The sequence below is a fragment of the Nerophis ophidion genome, unplaced genomic scaffold (assembly GCF_033978795.1).
Source record: "Nerophis ophidion isolate RoL-2023_Sa unplaced genomic scaffold, RoL_Noph_v1.0 HiC_scaffold_49, whole genome shotgun sequence".
Classification (NCBI taxonomy): domain Eukaryota; kingdom Metazoa; phylum Chordata; class Actinopteri; order Syngnathiformes; family Syngnathidae; genus Nerophis; species Nerophis ophidion.
Window position 1 is genome coordinate 563,344 of NW_026906971.1, and position 26,657 is coordinate 590,000.

The window sequence follows — 26,657 nt, forward strand, 5'->3', positions numbered from 1 at the left end:
GATTCTGATTGACTGGGGCCGGTTTGTGAGAAAGTTCAGGACCCAGTCACAGAGAGTTGGTGTCAGACCAACAGTGAGGAGTTTAGCAGTGAGTTTTTGTGGGATGACCGTGTTAAAAGCAGAGCTGTAGTCGATGAATAATAGCCTGGCATAGGTGTCCTTGCCCTCTACGTGGGTGAGGGTGGTGTGGATGACGGGGTTGACTGCAACCTCAGTGGACCGGTTCTGCCGGTAGGCAAACTGTAGAGCAGGGGTCACCAACGCGGTGCCCACGGGCACCAGGTCGCCTGTTAGGACCAGATGAATCGCCCGCTGGCCTTTTCGAAAAATAGCTCAAATAGCAGCACTTACCAGTGAGCTGCCTCTATTCTTTAAATTGTATTTATTTACTAGCAAGCTGGTCTCGCTTTGCTTGACCTTTTTAATTCTAAGAGAGACAAAACTCAAACAGAATTTGAAAATCCAAGAAAATATTTTAAAGACTTGGTATTCACTTGTTTAAATACATTCATTTATTTTTTTTACTTTGCTTCTTATAACTCTCAGAAAGACAATTTTTTGAGAAAATATACAACCTTAAAATTGATTTTAGGATTTTTAAACACATTCACCTTTTTACCTTTTCAATACCTTCCTCTTCCATCCATCCATCCATTTTTCTACCGCTTATTCCCTTTCGGGGTCGCGGGGGGCGCTGGCGCCTATCTCAGCTACAATCGGGCGGAAGGCGGTTTCTTTCCTGTAAATTTAAATCAATGTTCAAGTATTTTTTTTTTTTTATTGTAAGGAATAATAAATACATTTTAATATAATTCTTCATTTTAGCTTCTGTTTTTTCGACAAAGTATATTAGTGAAATATTTCTTCAAACTTATTATGATTAAAATTCTAAGAAATTATTCTGGCAAATCTACAAAATCTGTAGAATCAAATTTAAATCTTATTTCAAAGTATTTTGAATTACTTTTAAAAATTTTGTTATGGAAGATTTAGAAGAAATAATGATTTGTCTTTGTTAGAAATATCGCTTGGTCCAATTTATTATATATTCTAACAAAGTGCAGATTGGATTTTAACCTATTGAAAACATGTCATCAAAATTCAAAAATTAATATTAATCAGGAAAAATTACTAATGATGTTCCATAAATTATTTTTTTTAATTTTTTCAAAAAGATTCAAATTAGCTAGTTTTTCTCTTCATTTTTTTCGGTTGAATTTTGAATTTTAAAGATAAACTATTTTTAAAAATTTTATTTTAATTTTTTTCGTGTTTTCTCCTCTTTTAAACTGTTCAATTAAGTTTTTTTTTCATCATTTATACTCTACAAAAAAAAAAATCCGTAAAAAGAAAAAACATTTACGACAAAATGACAGACAGAAATTGTGTTGGCCCTGCGATGAGGTGGCGACTTGTCCAGGGTGCACCCCGCCTTCCGCCCGATTGTAGCTGAGATAAGCGCCAGCGCCCCCCGCAACCCCAAAAGGGAATAAGCGGTAGAAAATGGATGGATGGAAATACCCATTTTTTATATATATAGATTTATTTATTTAAGGTAATTTGAGCAAATTGGCTATTTCTGGCAATTTATTTAAGAATGTATCAAACTGGAAGCCCTTCGCATTGATCAGTACCCAAGAAGTAGCTCTTGGTTTCAAAAAGGTTGGTGACCCCTGCTGTAGAGGGTCCAGTGTGTCTGGGATGGTCTTCTTGATGTGTGACATGACTATCCTCTCGAAGCACTTCATCACTATTGGAGTGAGTTGTCTAGTATGTTTACTATTTTATTTAGGAAAAACTTTCAATAAGAATCATATGTTTAATGTACCCTAAGATTTTTTGTTAAAATAAAGCCAATAATGTACTTTTTTGTGGTCCCATTTATTTAGAGAAGTATTGAAAAGTATCGAAATACATTTTGGTATAGGTCCCGGTACTATAATATTGGTATCGGGACAACACTAGTAAGAACAGAATTAATTGGTTTATTCTTTGACCACCTTAGTAGTCATTTTTTCACTGGAGAGATTAGTCTCTACGATGCAACCAAGATAGGTAATCTCATTTTTGTTTGTTATTATATTGTCACCCACTTTGACTATGAAGTTATCTACTTTTCTGAGGTTAGGAATTGACCCAAAGACCTGTGTACTTGCAAGTACCGAGGCAAGTCTTATTTCGGCAGTTTCTCATTGAAAGCCTTGCTAGTCTAGGTCTTGAGGATTCTAGCTTCTCTTGTTTTGTGGCCGTTAGCCTCGGTTCTGTTCTTCATGGGTACAGAAAATGATGGAATGATCACTTAAGCCGCACACAGTAGTTCCACTCGTAGTGATCTGAGACTGGTCAGAAGTAACAAGGAGGTCTATGAAGGTTTAAAAGGACTCACTCACCCTGGTAGTTTGCTTAATGAGCTAAGTGAGACAATGTTGGTGGCACAGCTTAGTGAAGGTTTTAAAAATGGGTGCATCCTTTCAGGACATATCTGTGTTCCAGTCCCCAAGAAGTAAACCTGTATCAACATGTTTACATAAAACTCACACACTCACTAAATACATTTTATACTGTAAACAAATCTAATTAAAGTTATAATTTCACTTCCTAAATCTGACTTACAAGTATCAATAAGTGAACATAAACAATTATTTTCAATAACTAAAGTAGTCAAAACTTGAATTATTAAGGTGACTGACTTTCCTTCAGCTTGTCGTAGATGGTCTCCAATTCCTAAAGAGGAATTGTTGATGGAGATACTCCATAAAACAGCATATAGTAAAACATGTTTTTGTGAAAGTTCCTTTTGGCCCAGGCAACAAAATGACCACCAAAAAATATTTTGCATGATCACAAAAACATACCATGAATGTTATTGCAGTGATTTTGGAATTAGATTTTTTGAATTTCCAGGATATTTTAGTTATAGTAATAACTATGGCATTAAAATAATATGGTTAAGTTTACAGATAAAGTTTAGGTGTCATAGACCGTATACACAAAACAATATTTACCCACTTTACATCAGTGAAGTTAAGAGTGCTTCAATCAATGCTGCCTCGTACTTATAAAAACTTTTCAAATTGCCCCTCATTAAATTTCCAAGTCTGTTTTTGTACTCACTGTACCACTTTTGAATTAATTTTAGGAAAAAAGGAGGTATTTCCTGTGTTTTTATTGGTTGTTTTGCTACACACTTTTAACACAACACAGGAAAGAACACAAATAATGTCATTGTGTTAACAGTGTCAGTTCAAAACTATTTCTATTCTCTCTTTATCTTATTTACTTATTTACCCAACAGATGTCCAGCAGCCCCCTCACATAAAAAAGGAAGAGGAGGATCCACAGCCCCCCCACATGAAAGAGGAAGAGGAGGAAGTGTGGATGAGTCAGGAGGGAGAGTGTCCTGTAGGGCAGGAGGAGGCTGATGTCAGCAAGTTTCCACTGACTGTTGTCTCTGTGAAGACTGAAGAGCATGAAGACAAACCACCTGAGTCCTCACAGCTTCATCACAGTCCAAGTAAGCACAACATTTTATTCTCAGGGCATTCAATCCATCACAACTGGACTCTTCACTTTGTCTTACAAGACCTTTGTCCTCTCATCCAAGTAGGCTTCATCACTTCATGCTCATACATTTCAAGTCTTGAATATAATCACTGGAATTTAGAGGTGAACTGCACTTTTTGGGTTTTTTTTTCTATTTTTCACAATCATTATGAAAGACACAACGGTTGATATATTCACACAAAAAAAATCACATTCTAACTGGGCTGGGCGATATGGCCTTTTAATAATATCTCAATATTTTTAGTCCACATCACGATACAGCATATATATGTGGATATTTTGCCTTAGCCTTGAATGAACACTTGATGCATATAATCACAGCAGTATGATGATTCTATGTGTCTACATTCAAACATTCTTCTTCATACTGCATTCATATATGCTACTTTTAAACTTTCATGCAGAGAGGGAAACCACAACTAAGTCAAATTAGCAAAAGTGTATTTATTAAACAGTTATTAAACAGTGGCACAAACATTCATGTCATTTCCAAACAGAAAGTGCAAGATTGTCAGAGACATTTCAAAACAAGCTATGAGTGCACTTTTGTGCATGATGTCACTAAGATGACATCAAAACAACACTAAATTACAGTGCTCTTTGTGTACTGAAGGCCACTACAATAGTTTAAAACAAATAAAGTGCACTTTTCTGCATGATGTCACTAAGATGACATCAAAACAACACTAAATTACAGTGCACTTTGTGTACAGAAGGCCACTACAATAGTTTAAAACAAATAAAGTGCACTTTTCTGCATGATGTCACACAAGCTATTTCAATAAGTGTCAAATAAAAATGGGCTGCATAATAGGAAATCAAATAGTGTATGTCCTTCGCTATGTGGTAGGTTCCTACGGACGTTATCTCCTTCTGTTGTTGACCAATTTTTTAATATGGGGTTGATGTGGAAATGGTTGCTTGGGCATTTTGTGGGTGTGGCACCAAACTGAGATGTTGACATGCAGAGTTTCAAGGACTCCTCATTCTTTAGCGGGTGACTTTTCAAATGATGCTACACATTAGCGGTGCTGCTACTTTTTGTAGCAACACTTTTGCCACATACTTGTAGGGCTGGGCGATAAAACAATAACAATATATATCGCGATAGACATGTGATCACTATCAATAGAAAATGGGGTTGATAGAACGTTCGATAATTTCATTGAGTTCTGTTAGAAAAAAAATAGGAAGTAAGGCCCAGCTGGAACCGCACGGCACTTTGGGAGGTGTAGGCAGAGGAAGGGCTTTGGCTTCTCGACCTATCACGGCCGAGCCTGAACCGCAAGGCATTCTGGGAAATGCTAACAGGAAATAAAAAAAAGCAACAACGTCTAGCTGACCACGAGGAGTGAAACGAAATGGGAATATGAGTACGGCAGCACGAGAGGAAATTGTAAATAAAAAGTGAAGCGATGGTTGAGTAGTTGCTTGAGTTCTTTTTTTTATATGCTGAAGTTGGTTTGATTATTCCATAAATGACTGAAGAGGGTAAAAGGTTTGTTTTGTCACAGATGTTCAGACGCAAGTTTATTCCGATGTTTACAATATTCTGTTAGACATGTTTGTTTCTGCTTACTTAATTTGACTGTTATTTATTTGCATATATCGTTACCAATATGGCTTCAAAGCCTGAGTTGTACACTACTAATTTCTTAATTACAATACTTTGCACATTTTGTTAGATTAAGCATTTGTTTAATGTCAATATTTTGCACATCGACCAGTATTTTCATTTATAATGCTGACATCGTTTGAAAGGTTAAAGGTTAAATTTAAAATAAAAGTATTTAATTTCAGCCTTTTTTCTCCTGGTCTTTATTTAAAACAGTTGGGTTTTTTTTATATCAATAATTATCAATATCGACTGGTATGAAACAGTTATATCGTGATACATTTTTTAGTCGTATCGCCCAGCCTTACATACTTGACATATTACGGTTGTCTCGATATATGGAGTATATTCCATATATCGCCCAGCCCTAATTCTTACTCATAAATGTAAATAAAAGTCCACTTGCAATGGAGCCAATGGGAGGTCCTCTCTAAAATGAATGAGCTTTTTTTCAAAATGACACCATTTACACATTTTTCAACCGATTCAAACAATTCAACATATTCCACTAATTCTGGAAATTGAAATTACAACATTTTTCAACCCACCTTAACCGTTCCACCGTCAAATCAATCCTTTTAATCAGGACAGAAAACAAAGCTGTTTTTGAATTGGAAAAATTTCCAGTGTTCCCGAAATTAAAGAAATTCCATAAAACCATTTCTCAATTAAAAATGTTACGACTTCAACATTTCTAAACCGATTTGAAAAATTCCAACACCAACCATTTCAACTCATTCAGAACATTCACATTTTTTAGCATGTCCCAAAAAATTCCTGCTTTCCCCGAAATTCTCCAAAATTTCCATGAAATTCCCATTGAAAGGAATAAAATAAAAGTTCCAGAACTCCCACATTTTTCATCTGATTCAAACCGTTCCAACTTCAAAATATTCAGTGTGTTCAGGAATTGTGTGCTCCCTTTCAACACTTATTAAAAGAAATTCCTGGATTTTCTGGAATTTCCGGTTTTTAGGGACATTTTCCCCATTCAAAACGAATTATCCATGTTTCAAATTTCCACAATTCCCACATGTTTCAAACCATTCTACCTTCAACACATTCAATTCATCCTGGAAATTCAAACAACCAGTTTTCCACATTCAACAAATTTACAGGAATTCCCGTTTTTTTCTAACCTTATTTCCAACCTTCTTTAGTGCGATGACTCCTTTCACATTGTTCAACCCATTTCAACCGTTCCACTGTCAAAAATTCCTCTGAGTCAGGACAAAAAAGCATGTTGGTTTAAGAACTTTAAAAAATCCCGGTTTTCCCGAAGTTCAAAGTCTTCAACATTCAAACTATTCTTACATTCATACTACATTCTGTCAACCTTTCAGTTCAACTTCAGCATTGGAGAATTCACACAGAATTCTTTCAGGAATTGCTTCATCTAGTTAATATTATTATAATAATTAAATGTAGCTTACCACATTGAATGTGTGGACTGCATGAATGATGTCTTCTCAGTTCTCACTCTAACGCAATTTGAGTGTCTAGAAACACACTAAATTAATTCAATATTACTATTATTAATAAGGTAAACAAGTTATCTTTTGAAGGAGTAGTCAGTAATCTGATTACTTCTTCCCAGTTTAACTGTGGCGACATTATCTAAATGAAAGCAAAACAGATGTCATCTTTTTTGGCCAACATGCTTGACCTCGAACAGTACAGTAGAAAATGGATGGATGGATGTTGACTATGCTCATGCTATTTTTAGAGCAGACATGTCTCTAAAGATGAATGTGAAAATGACAGTAATTATTGTCCACCAGCAGGGGGAGCTCATCACTAGTACTACTGCGTGGAGGCTGGCATGTGGTACATTATTTCCTGTGTGTGTATGACTTATTCAGAGGGAGAACAGCACACTTTCATGTATGGCGTCTACCATTAAGGATTGCAGGAAGGACTTTTAGGATGTTTTTATATGAATAAGGTGGATTGGACGTTGGCCTGGGAAGGCATTCCCCTGAAGGTCTTCTTCATGTGTCAGCTGGAAGTACCCTGACTGCTGTGAGGGGAAAATGATGAGATTGTTAGATCATATGTTGGTGCAGGACAATGTCTCATGTGACTGAGCAAAGCTGGACTTTTCTGAAGAATGTTTGTTTTGTCCTGTCCCGCAGACCTCAATGAAGAACATCTACCTCATGAGCAGGAGGTGGAACCACAGTACCCCCACATACACAAGGAAGAAGAGGTACCACATTCCCAACACATCAAAGAGGGAGGAGAGGAGCCACATCCCCCCCACATTAAAGAGGAACATGAGGCGCCACAGACCCATAATGTTAAACTGACCCTTCACATTAAAGGGCAAGCGGAGGACCCACTGATCTTACACATCAAAAAGGAAGAGGATGATCCACTGACCCCTCCCTTTAAGGAGCAAGAGAACCCACTGAACCCTTACTTTAAAGAGGAAGAGGAGGTCCAAGAGCCGCCGCACATTAAAGAGGAAGAGGAGGAAGAGGGCATCAGTCAGCCTAAATGGTTGGAGGAGTTCCCAGTGACTGGTGTCCCTGTGAAGAGTGAAGATGATGAGGTGAAAGGTGAAAGTGAGGAGAGGGGAGGGGGGGAGCCTCCAAGCAGCAGCTCAACACAACACATGACAACAGAAGCTGATGGAGACCACTGTGGAGGATCACAAGCAGACAAGCTCTTAGCTCCACTATCAGATAGTGAGGACACAACGTCACACTCTCCTGACACTGATGATGAAGACTCTAAAGATGATAAGACATGTCACACTGACAACACTCACTTCAAATGTTCTCACTGTCACAAAACCTTTCAATACCATTGTCGTCTGAAAAGACACATGAGAACACACACTGGAGAAAAACCTTTTTCTTGTTCACTCTGTAGTAAAGGTTTTACACAAAGTCACAATTTGAAAGTCCACATGAGAACACACACTGGAGAAAAAACATTTTCTTGTTCAATCTGTGGTAAAAGTTTTGCACAAAGTCAGGATTTGAAAAAACACTGGAGAACACACACTGGAGAAAAACCTTTTTCCTGTTCAATCTGTGGTAAAGGTTTTGCACAAAGTCAGGATTTGAAAGTACACATGAGAACACACACTGGTGAAAAAGCTTTTTCCTGTTCAACCTGTGGTAAAGGTTTTACACAAAGTCAGAATTTGAAAGCACACAAGAGAACACACACTTGTGATAAATCACATTCCTGTTCAATCTGCAACAGAAGCTTTGGTGACCAACCAACCCTTGTAGCACACATGAGAACACACAGTGGTAAAAAAACTTTTTCTTGTTCAATATGTGGTAAAGGTTTTGCACAAAGTCAGGATTTGAAAGTACACATGAGAACACACACTGGTGAAAAACCTTTTTCTTGTTCAACCTGTGGTAAAAGTTTTACACAAAGTCAAAGTTTGAAAAGACACATGAGAACACACACTGGTGAAAAGGCTTTTTCCTGTTCAACCTGTGGTAAAGGTTTTACACAAAGTCAAGATGTGAAAGTACACATGAGAACACACACTGGTGAAAAATCACATTCCTGTTCAATCTGCAACAGAAGCTTTGGTGAACGATCAAGCCTTGTAGCACACATGAGAATACACCCGGGAGAGAAAGTGTTGAGTTGCAGTGTGTGTGGTGAAAGATTGTCTTCTAAGTACCAGTGTAAGAAACACAAGTGTGCTGGTGAGAACAGCAGCAGCAAATGAAACTGCAGGATTTGAAATAAACTGTCCAGACTTTCATTTTGACTTTCTAACAACATCAGTACATATAACATGTTATTGTTTGTGTAACAATCTTTTTTAATATGCTTCTACATTTATAGATGAGATAGTTTGGAATATGGAAATATTACATATTTGTATTTCTAATGGTAATAATCCCATAGATTAGCCCCTATTTATTATATACATATGTACTGGTTCACATCTGAAACATCTTCTGGACCACTTCAGGAAGCATATTATTATTTACTTTATACATCATTTGAACAGTTGTCTTTTATACAATTTTGAAATGTTAAGTTTTATTAATCATTTGTTGGGTCTCTATAATCCATTGTATTAATTATCTTTATTACTGTCTTTTGTAATATGATGATTGTGTTGTGATTGTTTTATATGTATGTCCCCAGACCTTTATGCAATATAAAAAAATAGATGAAATGGCTGAATTGTTTGTGGAAGGATGGTTTTGTTTTTACTAACATACACTTGTGGATAAAACACAAATTTCAATTATTGTGTTTTAAAACATTTTAATGTTTTTTTTTGTTGTTATTTTTTTAACATCCTCCAAAACAATATCAATATCATTCAAAGTTTGGAATGTCAGGCAAAAGCCAATTCTGTACATCATCCTACAGAGATTTACTTGGCATAAATTCATAGAGCTTTTCCTTTGGCGAGGGCAGAAATTGGCGTTTTATCCGATTTTGAGTCACAAATATATCAGATTGTAATCAGGGTGCCAATGCTGGATACTTTTATGGACACTTTATGGACGATTTTAAAGTGATCAAGGCGTATTTGTTTGTCTAAAAGACATATCACCGACCGTCAGCGAGCTTGGTGTGTCTTTAGCCAGGTGGCTAGCTAGCCAGTCCCTTCCGCTAACCTCCAGCTCGCCTTGAACTTTAAAGTTTGCTATTTTCGCCACAATTTTATCCACTTAGTTAATCGCTTTTGATGTTTGTGAGTTAACAACTGTTGTTTTGTCGAAGCTTGGTATTTTAACAATTTGCACATTTGAAATGCTGTGTCTATAGGCCTCCTAGTGCTGATGCTTTTGTATCTGAAGGAGTTATGTGAGATGTTTGACAGGGAATAGAGAAATCTATTTACTGGGTGATATGAATGTTGACTAGCTGGGACAGGGGCGTACAAACACAAATAATTGACTATCCATTTTAAATGCTTGCAATTGTCATGATCTGTGGTCTAGATCATGTGTTGTTTAGTTATGTTCTGTAAGTTTTGGACTCCATTAGTTCCTGTATTTGTGCACCCTTGTTTGTTTTAGTTACCATGGCTACCTATTAGGTTCACCTGCCTCGTGTGTCCGGTACGCACCTGCTCTAATCAAGAAACTTTTATTTAAGCCTGTCTCTGCCAGTTTGTCGGCCTGGTTTCATTGTTTGGGTCACACCTTTTCCAAGTAAGTTTTTGTTCCATGCCATAGCCTATGCTAAGTCTAAGATGTACGTTTGTTAGGCACGCTTGCCTTTTTGTTGTTTGCTGTATGCTGCGGACTGTCCGTATTTTGGTAGTTGGGAGATTTATATTAAATAAATCTAATCCAACCTTCACGCCTTCGTCCGGAGCCGTCAGTCCTGCATTCCTGGGAGAACAGTCCTCGCATAAAGATGCGACCACGCCATGACAGCAATCTGTCCCATATTGTTGCCCCTCCCACGAGAATAGGTGTAGGTAGTGATAGTATTATTTTAGCTACATGCATTGATCATATTTATACAAATGTCCGTGACCAATGCTGCAAAGCAGTCTTGGTTCCTGGAAGTTTTACTGACCACAATACAATAGCAGTCACTAGAAAGACAAGGGTTCTTAAACCTAAAGCAAAAAATATTTTTACAAGGTCTTATAAGAGATTTGATGAGTGTATTATTGATTAAATATGCTGTTTAAATTGGAAGGAGGTGTGCAGTGAGGGAGACCCTGAGGCTGCACTGGATTTATTTATGTTAATTTACATGAGTGTTGTGGACAAGCATGCCCATTTGAAAAAGTTTTCAGTCAAGACTAAGTCTGCCCCATGGATTGATAATGGACTTGGGAGTTTAATGACAGAAAGAGACATGGCTAAGAAAGCTTCAGTCAACTCATTTTAATAGCTTTGCTTCTTCCTACTCCTTTTCGGACATGATGTAATGTTAAATGATATGAAATTGTCTGATGTATTATGTTGTATGTTCCATCCATCCATTTTTCTGCTGCTTATTCCCTTTGGGGGGGCGCTGGTGCCTATCTCAGCTACAATCGGGCAGAAGGCGGTGTACACCCTGGACAAGTCGCCTTCCCATGGCAGGGCCAACACAGACAGACAACTTCACACACTAGGGACCATTTAGTGTTGCCAATCAACCTATCCCCAGGTGCATGTCTTTGGAAGTGGGAGGGGCCTATCCCCAGGTGCATGTCATAGGAGGTGGGAGGGGCCTATCCCCAGGTGCATGTCTTTGGAGGTGGGAGGAAGCCGGAGTACCCGGAGGCAACCCACACAGTCACGGGGAGAACATGCAAACTCCACACAGAAATATCCCGAGCCCGGGATTGAACCCCCGACTACTCAGGACCTTCGTATTGTGAGGCAGACGCACTAACCCCTCTTCCACCGTGAAGCCCGTAAGTACGTTCATATTCGAAATAAACTAAAGAAAGAAAGTATTGATTGATTGACTGAGCTTATAATGCAATTTTACCAAGTGATAAAGTAACAGCACAAAGCACACATCAGTCATATTAAATGATGCATCAAGGACAATACTGTAATGACATCAAATAGATATTTTTAATTTCACCAGAGTACCTGGTTGGTTTCACATCTTGTTCAACCACTTACCAGAGGGAACAACATACCTCTTTTTTCAAAAATCATCATCAAAAAAGTACAGCTTGATGAAAGGGTATGGTGCCATGACCCGGAGTCAAACCAGGGTTGCTGCAGCCACAACACAGAGTACTAACCACTATACCATCACAGCTGTAACAAACCATCCAGACTGATAATGTGTTTGCTTCCCTGTTCATGTTCATAGACAGAATAGTCACAACTACTTTGAATGCTAGTGACCAAGCCCCAACATGTTTTACTCTAACAAGAGGAAGGCGTGCTCAGGTAAGATTTGTTTTGTTTCACCTTTTTCCTCATCCACTTTATTCTGATTGAATGTCCCGAGTATACCAACAGATACATCTTCCAGTTATCTATTCACAATAAAAAAGACAACTTATGCATGTTCCAGTTAGTAGATATTTATTTTAAAAGCAAAAAAACAGTCCCTAAGAAATGGTACTGACTTTTGTTTCAGTTCAATTGACAAATAACAACAAGATAGACAGAAGTTGAAACTAGAATCTTCTCATCTGTAAACTCGAATCCTCTGATCCGTAGTCAGACGCGTTATCCATTGCACCACTAGCCCTATGTGAAGCCTGATTTTACTGTAGTACAAGTTGTATATAGTAAACATCTTAGGCCAAAGGAACACACAGTTTACATGAGGCTTACTACCAAAACAGGGCTTTACTGACTGCTTATGTTGGACTTTAAAATCTAGTGACCTTCTATTTGTTGCAGCCTGGGCCTTCACCAGCTCTACCTGTTGCAGCTAACCTCCACTAAAAATTGAAGTAAAATGCTTCTGGCAAGGGCTACACGGTGGAAGAGGGGTTAGTGCGTCTGCCTCACAATACGAAGGTCCTGCAGTCCTGGGTTCAATCCCAGGCTCGGGATCTTTCTGTGTGGAGTTTGCATGTTCTCCCCGTGAATGCGTGGGTTCCCTCCGGATACTCCGGCTTCCTCCCACCTCCAAAGACATGCACCTGAGGATAGGTTGATTGGCAACACTAAATTGGCCCTAGATTGTGAATGTTGTCTGTCTATCTGTGTTGGCCATGCGATGAGGTGGTGACTTGTCCAGGGTGTACCCCGCCTTCCGCCCGATTGTAGCTGAGATAGGCGCCAACGCCCCCCGCGACCCCAAAAGGGAATAAGCGGTAGAAAATGGATGGATGGATAATTGCCACCTTGTCACTGAACATGCTGACTGATTCACCTTCACCTTCACCTTCACGCCGGTAATATAATCATAATGAGGGACTTTAATATCCATATGAATACCCCATCGGACCCACCGTACGTAGCGCTCCAGACTGTAATTGATAGCTGTGGTCTCACACAAATAATAAATGAACCCACGCATCGAAACGGTAATACGATAGACCTAGTGCTTGTCAGGGGTATCACCGTCTCCAAAGTTACGATACTCCCGTATACTAAAGTATTGTCCAATCATTACCTTATAAAATTCGAGGTTCAGACGCATGTTCGTCAAACTAATAATAATAATAACTGCTATAGCAGCCGCAACATTAATACAGCCACAACGACAACTCTTGCTGACCTACTGCCCTCGGTAATGGCACCATTCCCAAAGTATGTGGGCTCTATTGATAACCTCACTAACAACTTTAACGACACCCTGCGCGAAACCATTGATAACATAGCACCGCTAAAGTTAAAAAAGGCTCCAAAAAAGCGCACCCCGTGGTTTACAGAAGAAACTAGAGCTCAGAAATTATTATGTAGAAAGCTGGAACGCAAATGGCGCACGACTAAACTTGAGGTGCACCATCAAGCATGGAGTGATGGTTTAATAACTTATAAACGCATGCTTACCTTAGCTAAAGCTAAATATTACTCAAATCTCATCCACCGTAATAAAAACGATCCTAAATTTTTGTTTAGTACGGTAGCATCGCTAACCCAACAAGGGACTCCTTCCAGTAGCTCCACCCACTCAGCTGATGACTTTATGCAATTCTTTAGTAAGAAAATTGAAGTCATTAGAAAGGAGATTAAAGACAATGCGTCCCAGCTACAACGGGGTTCTATTAACACTGACACGATGGTATATACGGCGGATACTGCCCTCCAAAATAGTTTCTCTCGTTCTCTCGTTTTGAGGAAATAACATTAGAGGAATTGTTACAACGTATAAATGGAATAAAACAGACAACATGCTTACTTGACCCTTTTCCTGGGAAACTGATCAAGGAGCTCTTTGTATTATTAGGTCCATCAGTGCTAAATATTATAAACTTATCACTCTCCTCGGGCACTGTTCCCCTAGCATTCAAAAAAGCGGTTATTCATCCTCTTCTTAAAAGACCTAACCTCGATCCTGACCTCATGGTAAACTACCGACCGGTGTCTCACCTTCCCTTTATTTAAAAAATCCTTGAAAAAATTTTTGCGGAGCAGTTAAATTAACACTTAGCGTCTAACAATCTATGTGAAACCTTTCAATCCGGTTTCAGGGCAAATCACTCCACTGAGACAGCCCTCGCAAAAATGACTAATGATCTATTGCTAACGATGGATTCTGATGCGTCATCTATGTTGCTGCTCCTCGATCTTAGCGCTGCTTTCGATACCGTCGATCATAATATTTTATTAGAACGTATCAAAACACGAATTGGTATGTCAGACTTAGCCCTGTCTTGGTTTAACTCTTATCTTACTGATAGGATGCAGTGTGTCTCCCATAACAATGTGACCTCGGACTACGTTAAGGTAACGTGTGGAGTTCCCCAGGGTTCGGTCCTTGGCCCTGCACTCTTCAGCATCTACATGCTGCCGCTAGGTGACATCATACGCAAATACGGTGTTAGCTGTCACTGTTATGCTGATGACACCCAACTCTACATGCCCCTAAAGCTGACCAACACGCCGGATTGTAGTCAGCTGGAGGCGTGTCTTAATGAAATTAAACATTGGATGTCCGCTAACTTTTTGCAACTCAACGCCAAAAAAACGGAAATGCTGATTATCGGTCCTGCTAGACACCGAACTCTATTTAATAATACAACTCTAACATTTGACAACCAAACAATTAAACAAGGCGACACGGTAAAGAATCTGGGTATTATCTTCGACCCAACTCTCTCCTTTGAGGCACACATTAAAACCGTTACTAAAACGGCCTTCTTTCATCTCCGTAATATCGCTAAAATTCGCTCCATTCTGTCCACTAAAGACGCTGAGATCATTATCCATGCGTTTGTTACGTCTCGTCTCGATTACTGTAACGTATTATTTTCGGGTCTCCCCATGTCTAGCATTAAAAGATTACAGTTGGTACAAAATGCGGCTGCTAGACTTTTGACAAGAACAAGAAAGTTTGATCACATTCCGCCTGTACTGGCTCACCTGCACTGGCTTCCTGTGCACTTAAGATGTGACTTTAAGGTTTTACTACTTACGTATAAAATACTACACGGTCTAGCTCCATCTTATCTTGCCGATTGTATTGTACCATATGTCCCGGCAAGAAATCTGCGTTCAAAGGACTCCGGCTTGTTAGTGATTCCCAAACCCCAAAAAAAGTCTGCGGGCTATAGAGCGTTTTCCGTTCGGGCTCCAGTACTCTGGAATGCCCTCCCGGTAACAGTTCGAGATGCCACCTCAGTAGAAGCATTTAAGTCTCACCTTAAAACTCATTTGTATACTCTAGCCTTTAAATAGACTCCCTTTTTAGACCAGTTGATCTGCCGCTTCTTTTCTTTTTCTTCTATGTCCCACTCTCCCTTGTGGAGGGGGTCCGGTCCGATCCGGTGGCCATGTACTGCTTGCCTGTGTATCGGATGGGGACATCTCTGCGCTGCTGATCCCCCTCCGCTTGGGATGGTTTCCTGCTGGCTCCGCTGTGAACGGGACTCTCGCTGCTGTGTTGGATCCGCTTTGGACTGGACTCTCGCGACTGTGTTGGATCCATTGTGGATTGAACTTTCACAGTATCATGTTAGACCCGCTCGACATCCATTGCTTTCCACCTCTCTAAGGTTCTCATAGTCATTATTGTCACCGACGTCCCACTGGGTCATTATTGTCACCGATGTCCCACTGGGTGTGAGTTTTCCTTGCCCTTATGTGGGCCTACCGAGGATGTCGTGGTGGTTTGTGCAGCCCTTTGAGACACTAGTGATTTAGGGCTATATAAGTAAACATTGATTGATTGATTGATTGACCCGAGATTGCCAATATGGATGATATCTCAGATGTTGGGAAAATCAGCATTGACAAGGTCCTGGGTAGCTCAGTTGGCAGAGCATCAGACTTTTAATTTGAGGGTCCAGGGTTCAAGTCCCTGTTCAAGTGGCTGATGTTAACCTCTTTACACTTCTTAAAATACATCCCTTTGCCCCGTGGTAGCAGTCCTTGTACCTGTATTAAATTTGAACAGTTTTCAACAGTGATTGCTTTTTCTCTATTTCATTTGAAAAACTGAAACCAAAAACCTCCCTCACATCCACTTTAGTTCAGGTGGGAGAGCGTTAATGTGATCATTTGAAGGATTAAACGCAATACTTTAAAGTCAAATTGTTAGACAGTGTAACTGTATGGAAAAAGTTGTAGTTAATATTTTGCTGTAGGTGTGTTAGATGCACCCTCACATCACACTGAGCACAGCTTTATTACTCTCAGTTTCAAGTTATACAGTCCAAGACAAACCCTTAAGACAACAAATTTGTGTTTGAAACAGCCCGATGAAAGCGTCAGTTAAATACCAAACATTGGCATGAGGAAAGATACACCGTTAAACAAAATAACAGTTCTTGGAGCCTATTTATATTTATTTATTAAGTGTTTTGACAATGGAATCCAATGCCAATGATGATGTTGATTATTGGATGTTTAGATGAATTATTATCGTGTTCAGCTGCTCACACTCCTCCTGGTGAGCCACTTCTTCCTCCTATAATTAAGAAGACAGAACAGCTGGGCGCTGCCTTGGTCTGTCCGTCATGCTGAAGGAGTGAGGAGTGATATAGTTTGTTTACACTAAATAAGTTATTTCCATTATATAGAAAGTCAACCACGCAGAAATTGTTTCGTTTGAGAAAATAAATGATCAACATTTTGAATCTGGAAGTATCTTATTGAAGAATTTAGTGCGTCATAAACCTCCTCCTCAAGGCAACTCTGCAATCTTTATTTTTATTTTTTTGTAACTTTTTGGAACAACAGAATAGCCGTAACAACGGTTGTCCAAATTAAAAATGACGGAAAGTTGTGTGACAACTGATGCTAAGATTCCTGGCAGCAAGCTTAAGGTTTATGGTATTTATAAATGTTGTTTTTTAAAAATAGAATCAAACTACAGGCTAGTCTTTCAGCAACTGTCATCCAACACAATTCATGATGCATGATCTCAATGCCGGTCCTAAATGAGCAATGGAGAGCTAGTCTGGCAGCTCTGTTTTGGGTAAGCTGGATTTGATTTAGATCTCGTTTAGATGCATTAGAGCAGATTGCTGGGCAGGAGTCAAGATGAGACAATACAAGGGATTGTATCATTTGCTTCATAGTTGTGTTAGTTCAAAAATAGACACTTCTTCTTATGATTGAAATGCTTCTGCTCATTTTTGTTACTTTTTTATGAAGTTTTGCTTCTGAGTATGTATGTTATTTTTTATTGAACAATTAAACATACATAAACAATGTATAGACACATTAAAGGCCTACTGAAAGCCACTACTAGCCACCACACAGTCTGATAGTTTATATATCAATGATGGAATATTAACATTGCAACACATGCCAATACGGCCTTTTTAGTTTACTAATGAGCAATTCGACATTTCCCGGGAGTTTTTTCATGAAAACCTCGCGTAATGATGACGTGTACGCGTGACGTCACGGGCTGTTAGGAAATATGAGCGCTGCACACACACACACACAGCTAGAAGTTGTCTGCTTTAATCGCATAATTACACAATATTTTGGAGATTTGTGTTGCTGAATCTTTTGCAATTTGTTCAATTAATATTGGAGAAGTCAAAGTAGAAAGATGGAGTTGGGAAGCTTTAGCCTTTAGCCACACAAACACACGGTGATTCCTTGTTTAAAATTCCCGGAGGTGAAACTTTACTATGGATCAGAGCGCTTTCAAGCGAACATGGATCCCGACCGAATGTCAACCAGCAGGTTTCGGTGAGAAAATTGTGGTAAAAAGTCGCATCTTATTGGAGATCAGCTGAGCTTGTGCCGTCCATAAAGCTGCCGTCGACTCCTCTGAGAGACTGGTGTCAAGACACCCGTGGAGACACACCTCCGACTATTCAGCACTGTTAAACTCACTAAAACACTAGCAACACAATAGAAAGATAAGGGATTTCCTAGAATTATCCTAGTAAATGTGTCTAAAAACATCTGAATCCGTCCCAATGCAATCGCCTTTTTTTTTTTTAACTTGTTTTTTTTTTTCTAGTCCGTCGCTATCAATATCCTCAAATACAAATCTTTCATCCCCGCTCAAATTAATGGGGAAATTGTCTTTTTCTCGGTCCGAATAGCATTTTTTGTTGGAGGCTCCCAATAAAAACAATGTGAGGATGTGAGGAGCCATCAACATGTGACGTCATCGTCTGCGACTTCCGGTAGTGGCAAGGCTTTTCTGTTAGCACCGAAAGTTGCGAACTTTATTGTGGATGTTCTCTACTAAATCCTTTCAGCAAAAATATGGCAATATCGCGAAATGATCAAGTATGGCACATAGAATGGACCTACTATCCCTGTTTGAATAAGAATATCTCATTTCAGGTACTTTCAATACAATTGGAGTCAATGTTTTTTCAATATTTTCAAACATCACATTAAATCCAATCCTCCAATAAACAAAACCCGTTCAAATAAAAGTAAATATGAGACCATTTGAAAAAGATTAAAATAAAAAAATATATAAATAAATAAACTTACACCTGCTTATTTAAAACCACTTAAATAATTCCAATAAATATAGTCATTTAAGGGCTTTTTCTATTTTTTACAATCTTCCAAGAATGAATTAATAAATTGAAATCATGAACACAAAGTGAGAATTTGGATTTAACGTAAAAAAGAGACTTTTGTGCATTAGAACTAATGTTTCACACTTTTTAAAAATTAAAATTAATTCATGACACGATAAATCCACGCATGCGCAAAGACTACATCACTTCCTGGACTTACGATTTGTTTTAATGACAGAGCTCCTGCGACATCACGTTCTGTGACATCTGAATGTTTTATTCATGTTTTTTAATATAAAAATACAGGACTGTCTCAGAGAATTAGAATATTGTGATAAAGTCCTTTATTTTCTGTAATGCAACTAAAAACATGAAAATGTTATACATTCTGGATTCATTGCACATCAACTGAAATATAGCAAGCCTTTTATTTTAATATTGCTGATTATGGCATACAGCTTTTTTACTTGGTCTGAGGAAATATTCAAATTTTTTGAGATACGACTTTTGAGTTTTCTTAAGCTGTATGCCATAATCAGCAATATTGAGATAATAAAAGGCTTGCAATATTTTAGTTGATGTGTAATGAATTCAGAATGTATGACATTTTCAAGTTTAGAAAATAAAGGACTTTATCACAATATAAAAGGGAACAACAATAAAAACACGTGGAAGGGTACATTTAAATAAATCAGGCAGTAATATCGCTACAATTTCTAGCACTTTCACTCTTGTCATTGCAATGAATGTCGCAGGGGGGCGCCACTGAACCCCAAAATAAAGCTTTGTTTGATATACTTTGAATTTACTTTTAGAAACAAAACACTCTTTTATGTCACGTTGATATTCAAATAAATATTACGTAAAAGAAAAGCATGGTAACAGTGACAGCAGGCAATATCTTATATAGAGCTACCTCTTCGTCCACCCGGCTGTGACGTCATTCCCAGCTTCCGGGGTAAACGGAAGACATCAGAAAGAGCACATCGAATGAGAAAGACGCTAATAAGTCAGTCCTATTATTTTTTCTCCAGTTTGAAATATTTACGTCGTATAAAATACATATTTGATTCTTTATTTAAGGATAAAGTGGTCTCGATGCGCTAGAAGCACTGTGCTGCTTCTCGTGCTATCTTTGCTTGTTAGTTAGCTTAGCTGGCTAGTTAGCTTAGCTTGTTAGCTGCTAACAGAAGACACAGAAGTTATCAACACATCGCTAAGTAGAGATCAAGTGTGAGAGTAAAGTGTTGTGATTGTGTGAAAATGTCTACATTACAAATGTTGAGAGCGTTGGTGGATCAGCGACTAACTGCTGCCGTTGAAGAAATATTTGTAGTGGTAGAAAGAACGATAGCAGAATACCAGGCGGAACTTTCTAGAACAAAAGAGGAAAACAATCAACTACTGGACGCTGTTTTCAAGAAACATCAAGTTGTGTTACACAGAACAGGTTTGTTTACTTATTACTCTCACATCTTTACTAACACTATATTTGAATAATTACAAGAAAATGACATTTACATTTTATAATATAATCAGGATGAACAGTGGTGGAACAAGTCAGAGCTGGGCCGGGGGCGGCCCCCATGACGGGGCCCCCTTAACTCAAATAATAAAGCTAATTCTAACATCGTTTTACAACACGCACATGCCTCTCTGGGTTTACCGCCAACAATCTTTAACCAGGTTTTAAAACTTTTTCCAGCCATTTTTGCTGACATTTGCATTTTCCTGACATGTATTTATTTTCTCACGTTCACCACAGCATCAGCCCGTTCACAGGATGTAGAAAAATTATCAATGGGGATCTGATTTTTTTTATTTATTTTGCCTGTCTTTCACAATCCTTATGTAAGACAATAATATGTTTTTATTTTGTATGCATTCTAAGTTGGAAACAAACGTTAGCAAAATCTTAACTATCCTAATTCTAACAATGGAGTCAATGGGATCACCTCTATTCCGCTCACTAAGCCCCCTAAATAAGAATGAGTTGATCAATATAATATACCCAGAAGTCTTTTTCTTAAATGCTATCCCTTTAAAACATGCTGTAAAAATGCATATCCTCTAGAAATATTCATTATAATAGCCACAAACTGGAGGGTATATTTTTTAATTAGGATAACATTTAAAACATTGTTTCAAGTTTTTATGGAATTTTCCAGGGTGTAGCCCACCTTCCGCCCCCCGTGATCCCAAAAGGGACAAGAGGTAGAAAATGGATGATGGATGGAAAAAGCACATCATGGAATGATATTTATATTCTTGAGATGCATGAAAGATAAATTTGAGTTAATGAAATATGGAGAATAGATTGTATTGTGCACCCTTTGTTTAAAAAGGGTACAGTTAGGGCTGGACCATTGTGGGAAAAATAATAATCGGCATTATTTTGATTGATATTGTAATCACAATTACACAATTATTCATTCATTTGAAAACACCAGTATTTGTTTTCATTACCAAAACTCAACTTTAAATATAGTTTAAAAAACGGATATGAGTTAGTAACAAATCAACCACAAGTAAAAAAAAATAGTTCACATAAATTTAAGTAAAAATGGCAATAAAAAAAGACAGTAAAATTTTGTTTTATGTTTTAATTGTTTTTAGTTCCATTTTTTACCTTTTACACTTAATTTTTTACTACCATTTAAGTTTGTGCTTTTTTGTCAAATAAAAATGTATACAATGTTTATTAATTAAATGCAGAATCTCTCACATTTATTGGTGAAATACATCGTTGGACAAATTTGACCCGTACTTTGGGTCAATGCATGGATAAGTTCATCATGCTTGTGTGAGGTGCTTTTTTGAAACCTTTGTTAGCGCAGTCAGACCTATTATTGTGAAGGGGGAAGTGTGCTGCTGTTCTCAGCTCGAAGTGTGGAGGCCATTTGAGGGTGGTTAAAAAAAAAAAAGGAGGGAGAGACTCAAGTTGCGACTGCTGTGCTGTTTGTACATTAATCCTACATGGATGATGTCATTCACAACAACACAAGCAGATGAGATGTGTTGTGGATTATGGATTTTCCAACTTTAACTTCGTAGTTTAGTCGCTATTTCAAATGGGCGCCTCAAGGACGGGACGGTTGCATGTTTCACAGTAATAGTCGTTGTGACGTGTAGAGGACGAGGAAGGTTATTACAAAAGTGACATAAGACAACAGTCAACAGATGAATTGTTCTTCCATCCATCCATCTATTTTCCATCCGGGGGTCGCTGGAGCCTATCTCAGCTGCAATCAGGCAGGAGGTTGTCACGTTCGGAACACATTGTGATGCGTGGGGATGTCAACTCAAGATGCACGGGACCAGACAAGCAAGTTAGCAGGTAGGAGCTGGATTTAATATATAAATTAATAAAAGAACACTGATACAAAGGCAAAAGAAAGCGCGTGCAACTCACCGGGAGCTAGGCTAAACGCTAGCACTGAGTAAAAAGTCCACAGAAGCGTGTGTCGAGCGCACAGAAGCTAAGGAGGAACGTAGCAAGCCAGAACAGGACAAACTTAACCAAACGTGAGTGTTGCATAAAGCAAGTGAAGAACTCAGACCCAACAAAGGCAGGTATAAATACAGAAATGGTCATCAAAGACAGGTGTGCGCCGGGCGCCAGTGCAGTTGGAACAAATGAAGTCGCTATGGTGACCAATACAAACTAGGAAGTGCACTAACTAAAAATCGGAAGAATCAAACCATAAACAAGAAACACAAAAGACTCAAATATAGACAAAAGATGTGATCCAGGAATCGGATCACAACAGAGGTGGTGTACATCCTGGACAAGTCGCCACCTCATCGCAGGCATTTTTACTTACATACATATATTCACCAAACTGTGTAGAAACTAAACTTTGTACTACTAGGCCTTCATGCCCATCAAATCTTCAAACTCTGATTTAGTATGGGACATTATTGCCAGGTCTTCTTGTATCGCAAAATTGTGAAATTACATTTTTTCCACTCACAAAGACCCCAAACGCCCAGATTTTTAACCGCTGATTTGTATTTTTGATGTTCAGTTGGCCGAGCAGAGGAATTAGTTGTCACGACAGCAAACTGTGTCTTCTTACATCACACTTTCAACCATCCTCCATTGCAGCAAATACATTACATTTCCTACAGGTATTATTATCACTGAAGGACTGTAGAACAAGGCTAAACATAGCTTGAAACATGAATAAGTAAGTGCTTAGTAATTTTTCCCATTCAAAATAATTTGGCTGTTTTTCAAACTTCCACCATTTCCACTTTTTTCAAGTGATTCAAATCATTCCATCTTCAACATGTTTCACTAAACCTGGACATTCAAACTATCATTTTTCCAAGTTCAAAAAATTTTGAAGAATACCCAAAATTCCCATTTTTTTCAATCCCTTTCTTCACCCTTTTTTGTGTCGACCACATTTTTCAACCCACTTCAACCGTTCCACCAGCAAATCATTCCTCTTAAAGAGGACAAAAAACAAAGTTGTTTTTTTCTCTGGAAAAATTCCTGGTTTTCCCAAAATTCCAGGAATTCTATCATACTATTTCTCAACAAAAAAAAGTTACTACTGACCGATTTGAAAAATTCCAACTCATTCAGAACATTCACATATTTTAGCATTTTCTAAAAGAATTCTGCTTTTCCCAAATTTCCAAAATTTTCATGAAATTGTCATTGAAAATAATGGTACATTTTTCAAAGTTCCCCAACTAAACATTTTTCATTTGATTCACACCGTTCCAACTTCAAACTGTTCAGCCTATTCGGTAATCACAGGGTTTCCTTGACAAATTCCAAAAATTGCCAGAATTCCACGTTTTGCGTGACATTTTTCCCCATTCAAAATGAATTAGCCATTTTTCAAAGTGCCACCATTTCCACATTTTTCAACCAATTCAAACAATTCCACCTGCAACATATTCCACTAATTCTGGAAATTGAAAATATAAAATTTTTCAACCCACTTCAACCGTTCCACCGCCAAATCATTTCTCTTAATCAGGACAGAAAACAAATGTGTTTTTTAAATTGGAAAAATCCCGGTTTTCCCGAAATTCAAGGAATTCCATAAAACCATTTCTCAATCAAAAATGTTACGACTTCAACATTTCTCAACCGATCTGAAAAATTCTAACACCAACCATTTCAACTCATTCAGAACATTCACATTTTTTAGCATTTTTGAAAAAATTCCTGCTTTCCCCGAAATTCTCCAAAATGTATATGAAATTCCCATTGAAATGAATAAAATGAAAGTTCCACAACTCCCACATTTTTCATCTGATTCAAACTGTTCCAACTTCAAAATATTCAGTGTGTTCAGGAATTGTGTGCTCCCTTTCAACACTTATTAAAAGAAATTGTCTGGAATTCCCAGTTTTTAGGGACATTTTTCCCCATTTAAAAATAACTATCCATTTTTCAAATTTCCACAATTCCCACATGTTTCAAACCATTCTACCTTCAACACATTCAATTCATCCTGGAAATACAAACAACTAGTTTTCCACATTCGACAAATTTCCAGGAATTCCCATTTTTTTCTAACCTTATTTCCAACCTTCTTTAGTGCAATGACTCCTTTCACATTGTTCAACCCATTTCAACCGTTCCACTGTCAAAACATTCCTCTGAGTCAGGACAAAAAAAGCATGTTGGTTTGAGAACTTAAAAAAATCCCAGTTTTGCCGAGATTCAAACTCTTCAACATTCAAACTATTCTTACATTCATACTACATTCTGTCAACTTTTCAGTTCAGCTTCAGCATTGGAGCATTCAAACACAATTCTTTCAGGAATTTCTTCATCTACTTAATATTATTATAATAATTAAATGTAGCTTCTCAGTTCTCACTGTAACACAATTTGAGTGTCTAGAAACACTTTAAATTAATTCAATATTACTATTATTAATAAGGTAAACAAGTTATCTTTTGAAGGAGTAGTCAGTAATCTGATTACTTCTTCCCAGTTTAACTGTGGTGACATTATCTAAATGAAAGCAAAACAGATGTCATCTTTTTTGGCCAACATGCTTGACCTCGAACAGTACAGTAGAAAATGGATGGATGGATGTTGACTATGCTCATGCTATTTTTAGAGCAGACATGTCTCTAAAGATGAATGTGAAAATGACAGTAATTATTGTCCACCAGCAGGGGGAGCTCATCACTAGTACTACTGCGTGGAGGCTGGCATGTGGTACATTATTTCCTGTGTGTGTATGACTTATTCAGAGAGAGAACAGCAAACTTTTACGTATGGCGTCTACCATTAAGGATTGCAGGAATGACTTTTAAGATGTTTTTATATGAATAAGGAGGATTGGTTGTTGGCCTGGAAAGGCATTCCCCTGAAGGTCTTCTTCATGTGTCAGCTGGAAGTACCCTGACTGCTGTGAGGGGAAACTGATGAGATTGTGAGATCATATGTTGGTGCAGGACAATGTCTCATGTGACTGAGCAAAGCTGGACTTTTATCAAGAATGTTTGTTTTCTCCCGTCCCGTAGATGTCGAAGAACATCTTTTTCGTGAGCAGGAAGAGGAACCACAGTCCCCCCACATTAAAGAGGAAGTTGAGACGCCACGGACCCATAATGTTAAACTGACCCTTCACATTAAAGGGCAAGCGGAGGACCCACTGAACTTACACATCAAAAAGGAAGAGGATGATCCACTGACCCCTCACTTTAAGGAGCAAGAGAACCCACTGAACCCTCACATTAAAGAGGAAGAGGAGGACCAAGAGGCGCCGCACATTAGAGAGGAAGAGGAGGAAGAGGGCATCAGTCAGCCTAAATGGTTGGAGGAGTTCCCAGTGACTGGTGTCCCTGTGAAGAGTGAAGATGATGAGGTGAAAGGTGAAAGTGAGGAGAGGGGAGGGGGGGAGCCTCCAAGCAGCAGCTCAACACAACACATGACAACAGAAGCTGATGGAGACCACTGTGGAGGATCACAAGCAGACAAGCTCTTAGCTCCACTATCAGATAGTGAGGACACAACGTCACACTCTCCTGACACTGATGATGAAGACTCTAAAGATGATAAGACATGTCACACTGACAACACTCACTTCACTTGTTCTCACTGTCACAAAACCTTTAAATACCATAGTTCTCTGAAATTACACATAAGATCACACACTGGAGAAAAACCTTTTTCTTGTTCACTCTGTAGTAAAGGTTTTACACAACGTCAAAATGTGAAAGAACACATGAGAACACACACTGGAGAAAAACCTTTTTCTTGCTCAGAATGTGGTAAAGGTTTTGTTCTCAGTAAACATTTGAAAGTACACATGAGAACACACACCGGTGAAAAACCTTTTTCCTGTTCAATCTGTGGTAAAGATTTTACACAAATTAATAATTTGAAAAGACACAAGAGAACACACACTGGAGAAAAACCTTTTTCCTGTTCGACCTGTGGTAAAGGTTGTACAAGCAGTACAGATGTGAAAGGACACATGAGAACACACACTGGTGAAAAAACCTTTTCATGTTCAACCTGTGGTAAAGGTTTTGCACAAAGTAATAATTTGAAAAGACACAAGAGAACACACACTGGAGAAAAACCTTTTTCCTGTTCGTCCTGTGGTAAAGGTTTTACAAGAAGTACAGATGTGAAAGGACACATGAGAACACACACTGGTGAAAAACCTTTTTCTTGTTCAATCTGTGGTAAAGGTTTTACAACATGTACATATGTGAAAGTACACATGAGAACACACACTGGTGAATAATCACATTCCTGTTGAATCTGCAACAGAAGCTTTGGTGAACGTTCAAAGCTTGAAGCACACATGAGAAGACACCCAGGAGAGAAAGTGTTGAGTTGTGGTGTGTGTGGTGAAAGATTGTCTTCTAAGTAGCAGTGTAAGAAACACAAGTGTGCTGGTGAGAACAGCAGCAGCAAATGAAACTGCAGGATTTGAAATAAACTGTCCAGACTTT

At 38.3% G+C, this 26,657-nt stretch overlaps 1 protein-coding gene and 1 non-coding gene across 4 annotated transcripts in view; both read left to right on the forward strand.

Moving 5' to 3' along the window:
• The window catches only part of LOC133546930 (gastrula zinc finger protein XlCGF57.1-like), a 32,952-nt gene that overhangs the window by 5,849 nt on the left and 446 nt on the right, over nucleotides 1-26,657 (forward strand). Inside the window, exons 2-3 of one of the 3 annotated variants that reach the window (XM_061892780.1) lie at nucleotides 3,296-3,514; nucleotides 25,215-26,657. The exon at nucleotides 25,215-26,657 is cut by the window's right edge and continues 446 nt beyond it. In XM_061892780.1, the coding sequence (XP_061748764.1) occupies nucleotides 3,296-3,514; nucleotides 25,215-26,446 (1,451 nt within the window). In that variant the 3' untranslated portion in view covers nucleotides 26,447-26,657. Of the gene's footprint in view, nucleotides 1-3,295; nucleotides 3,515-7,314; nucleotides 9,350-25,214 lie in introns of those variants that run through there. The other 2 variants (XM_061892778.1, XM_061892779.1) reach the window with 2 other exon arrangements.
• On the forward strand, nucleotides 16,005-16,077 carry trnak-uuu (transfer RNA lysine (anticodon UUU)). The gene has a single exon. It is a non-coding gene; the product is annotated as a tRNA-Lys (tRNA).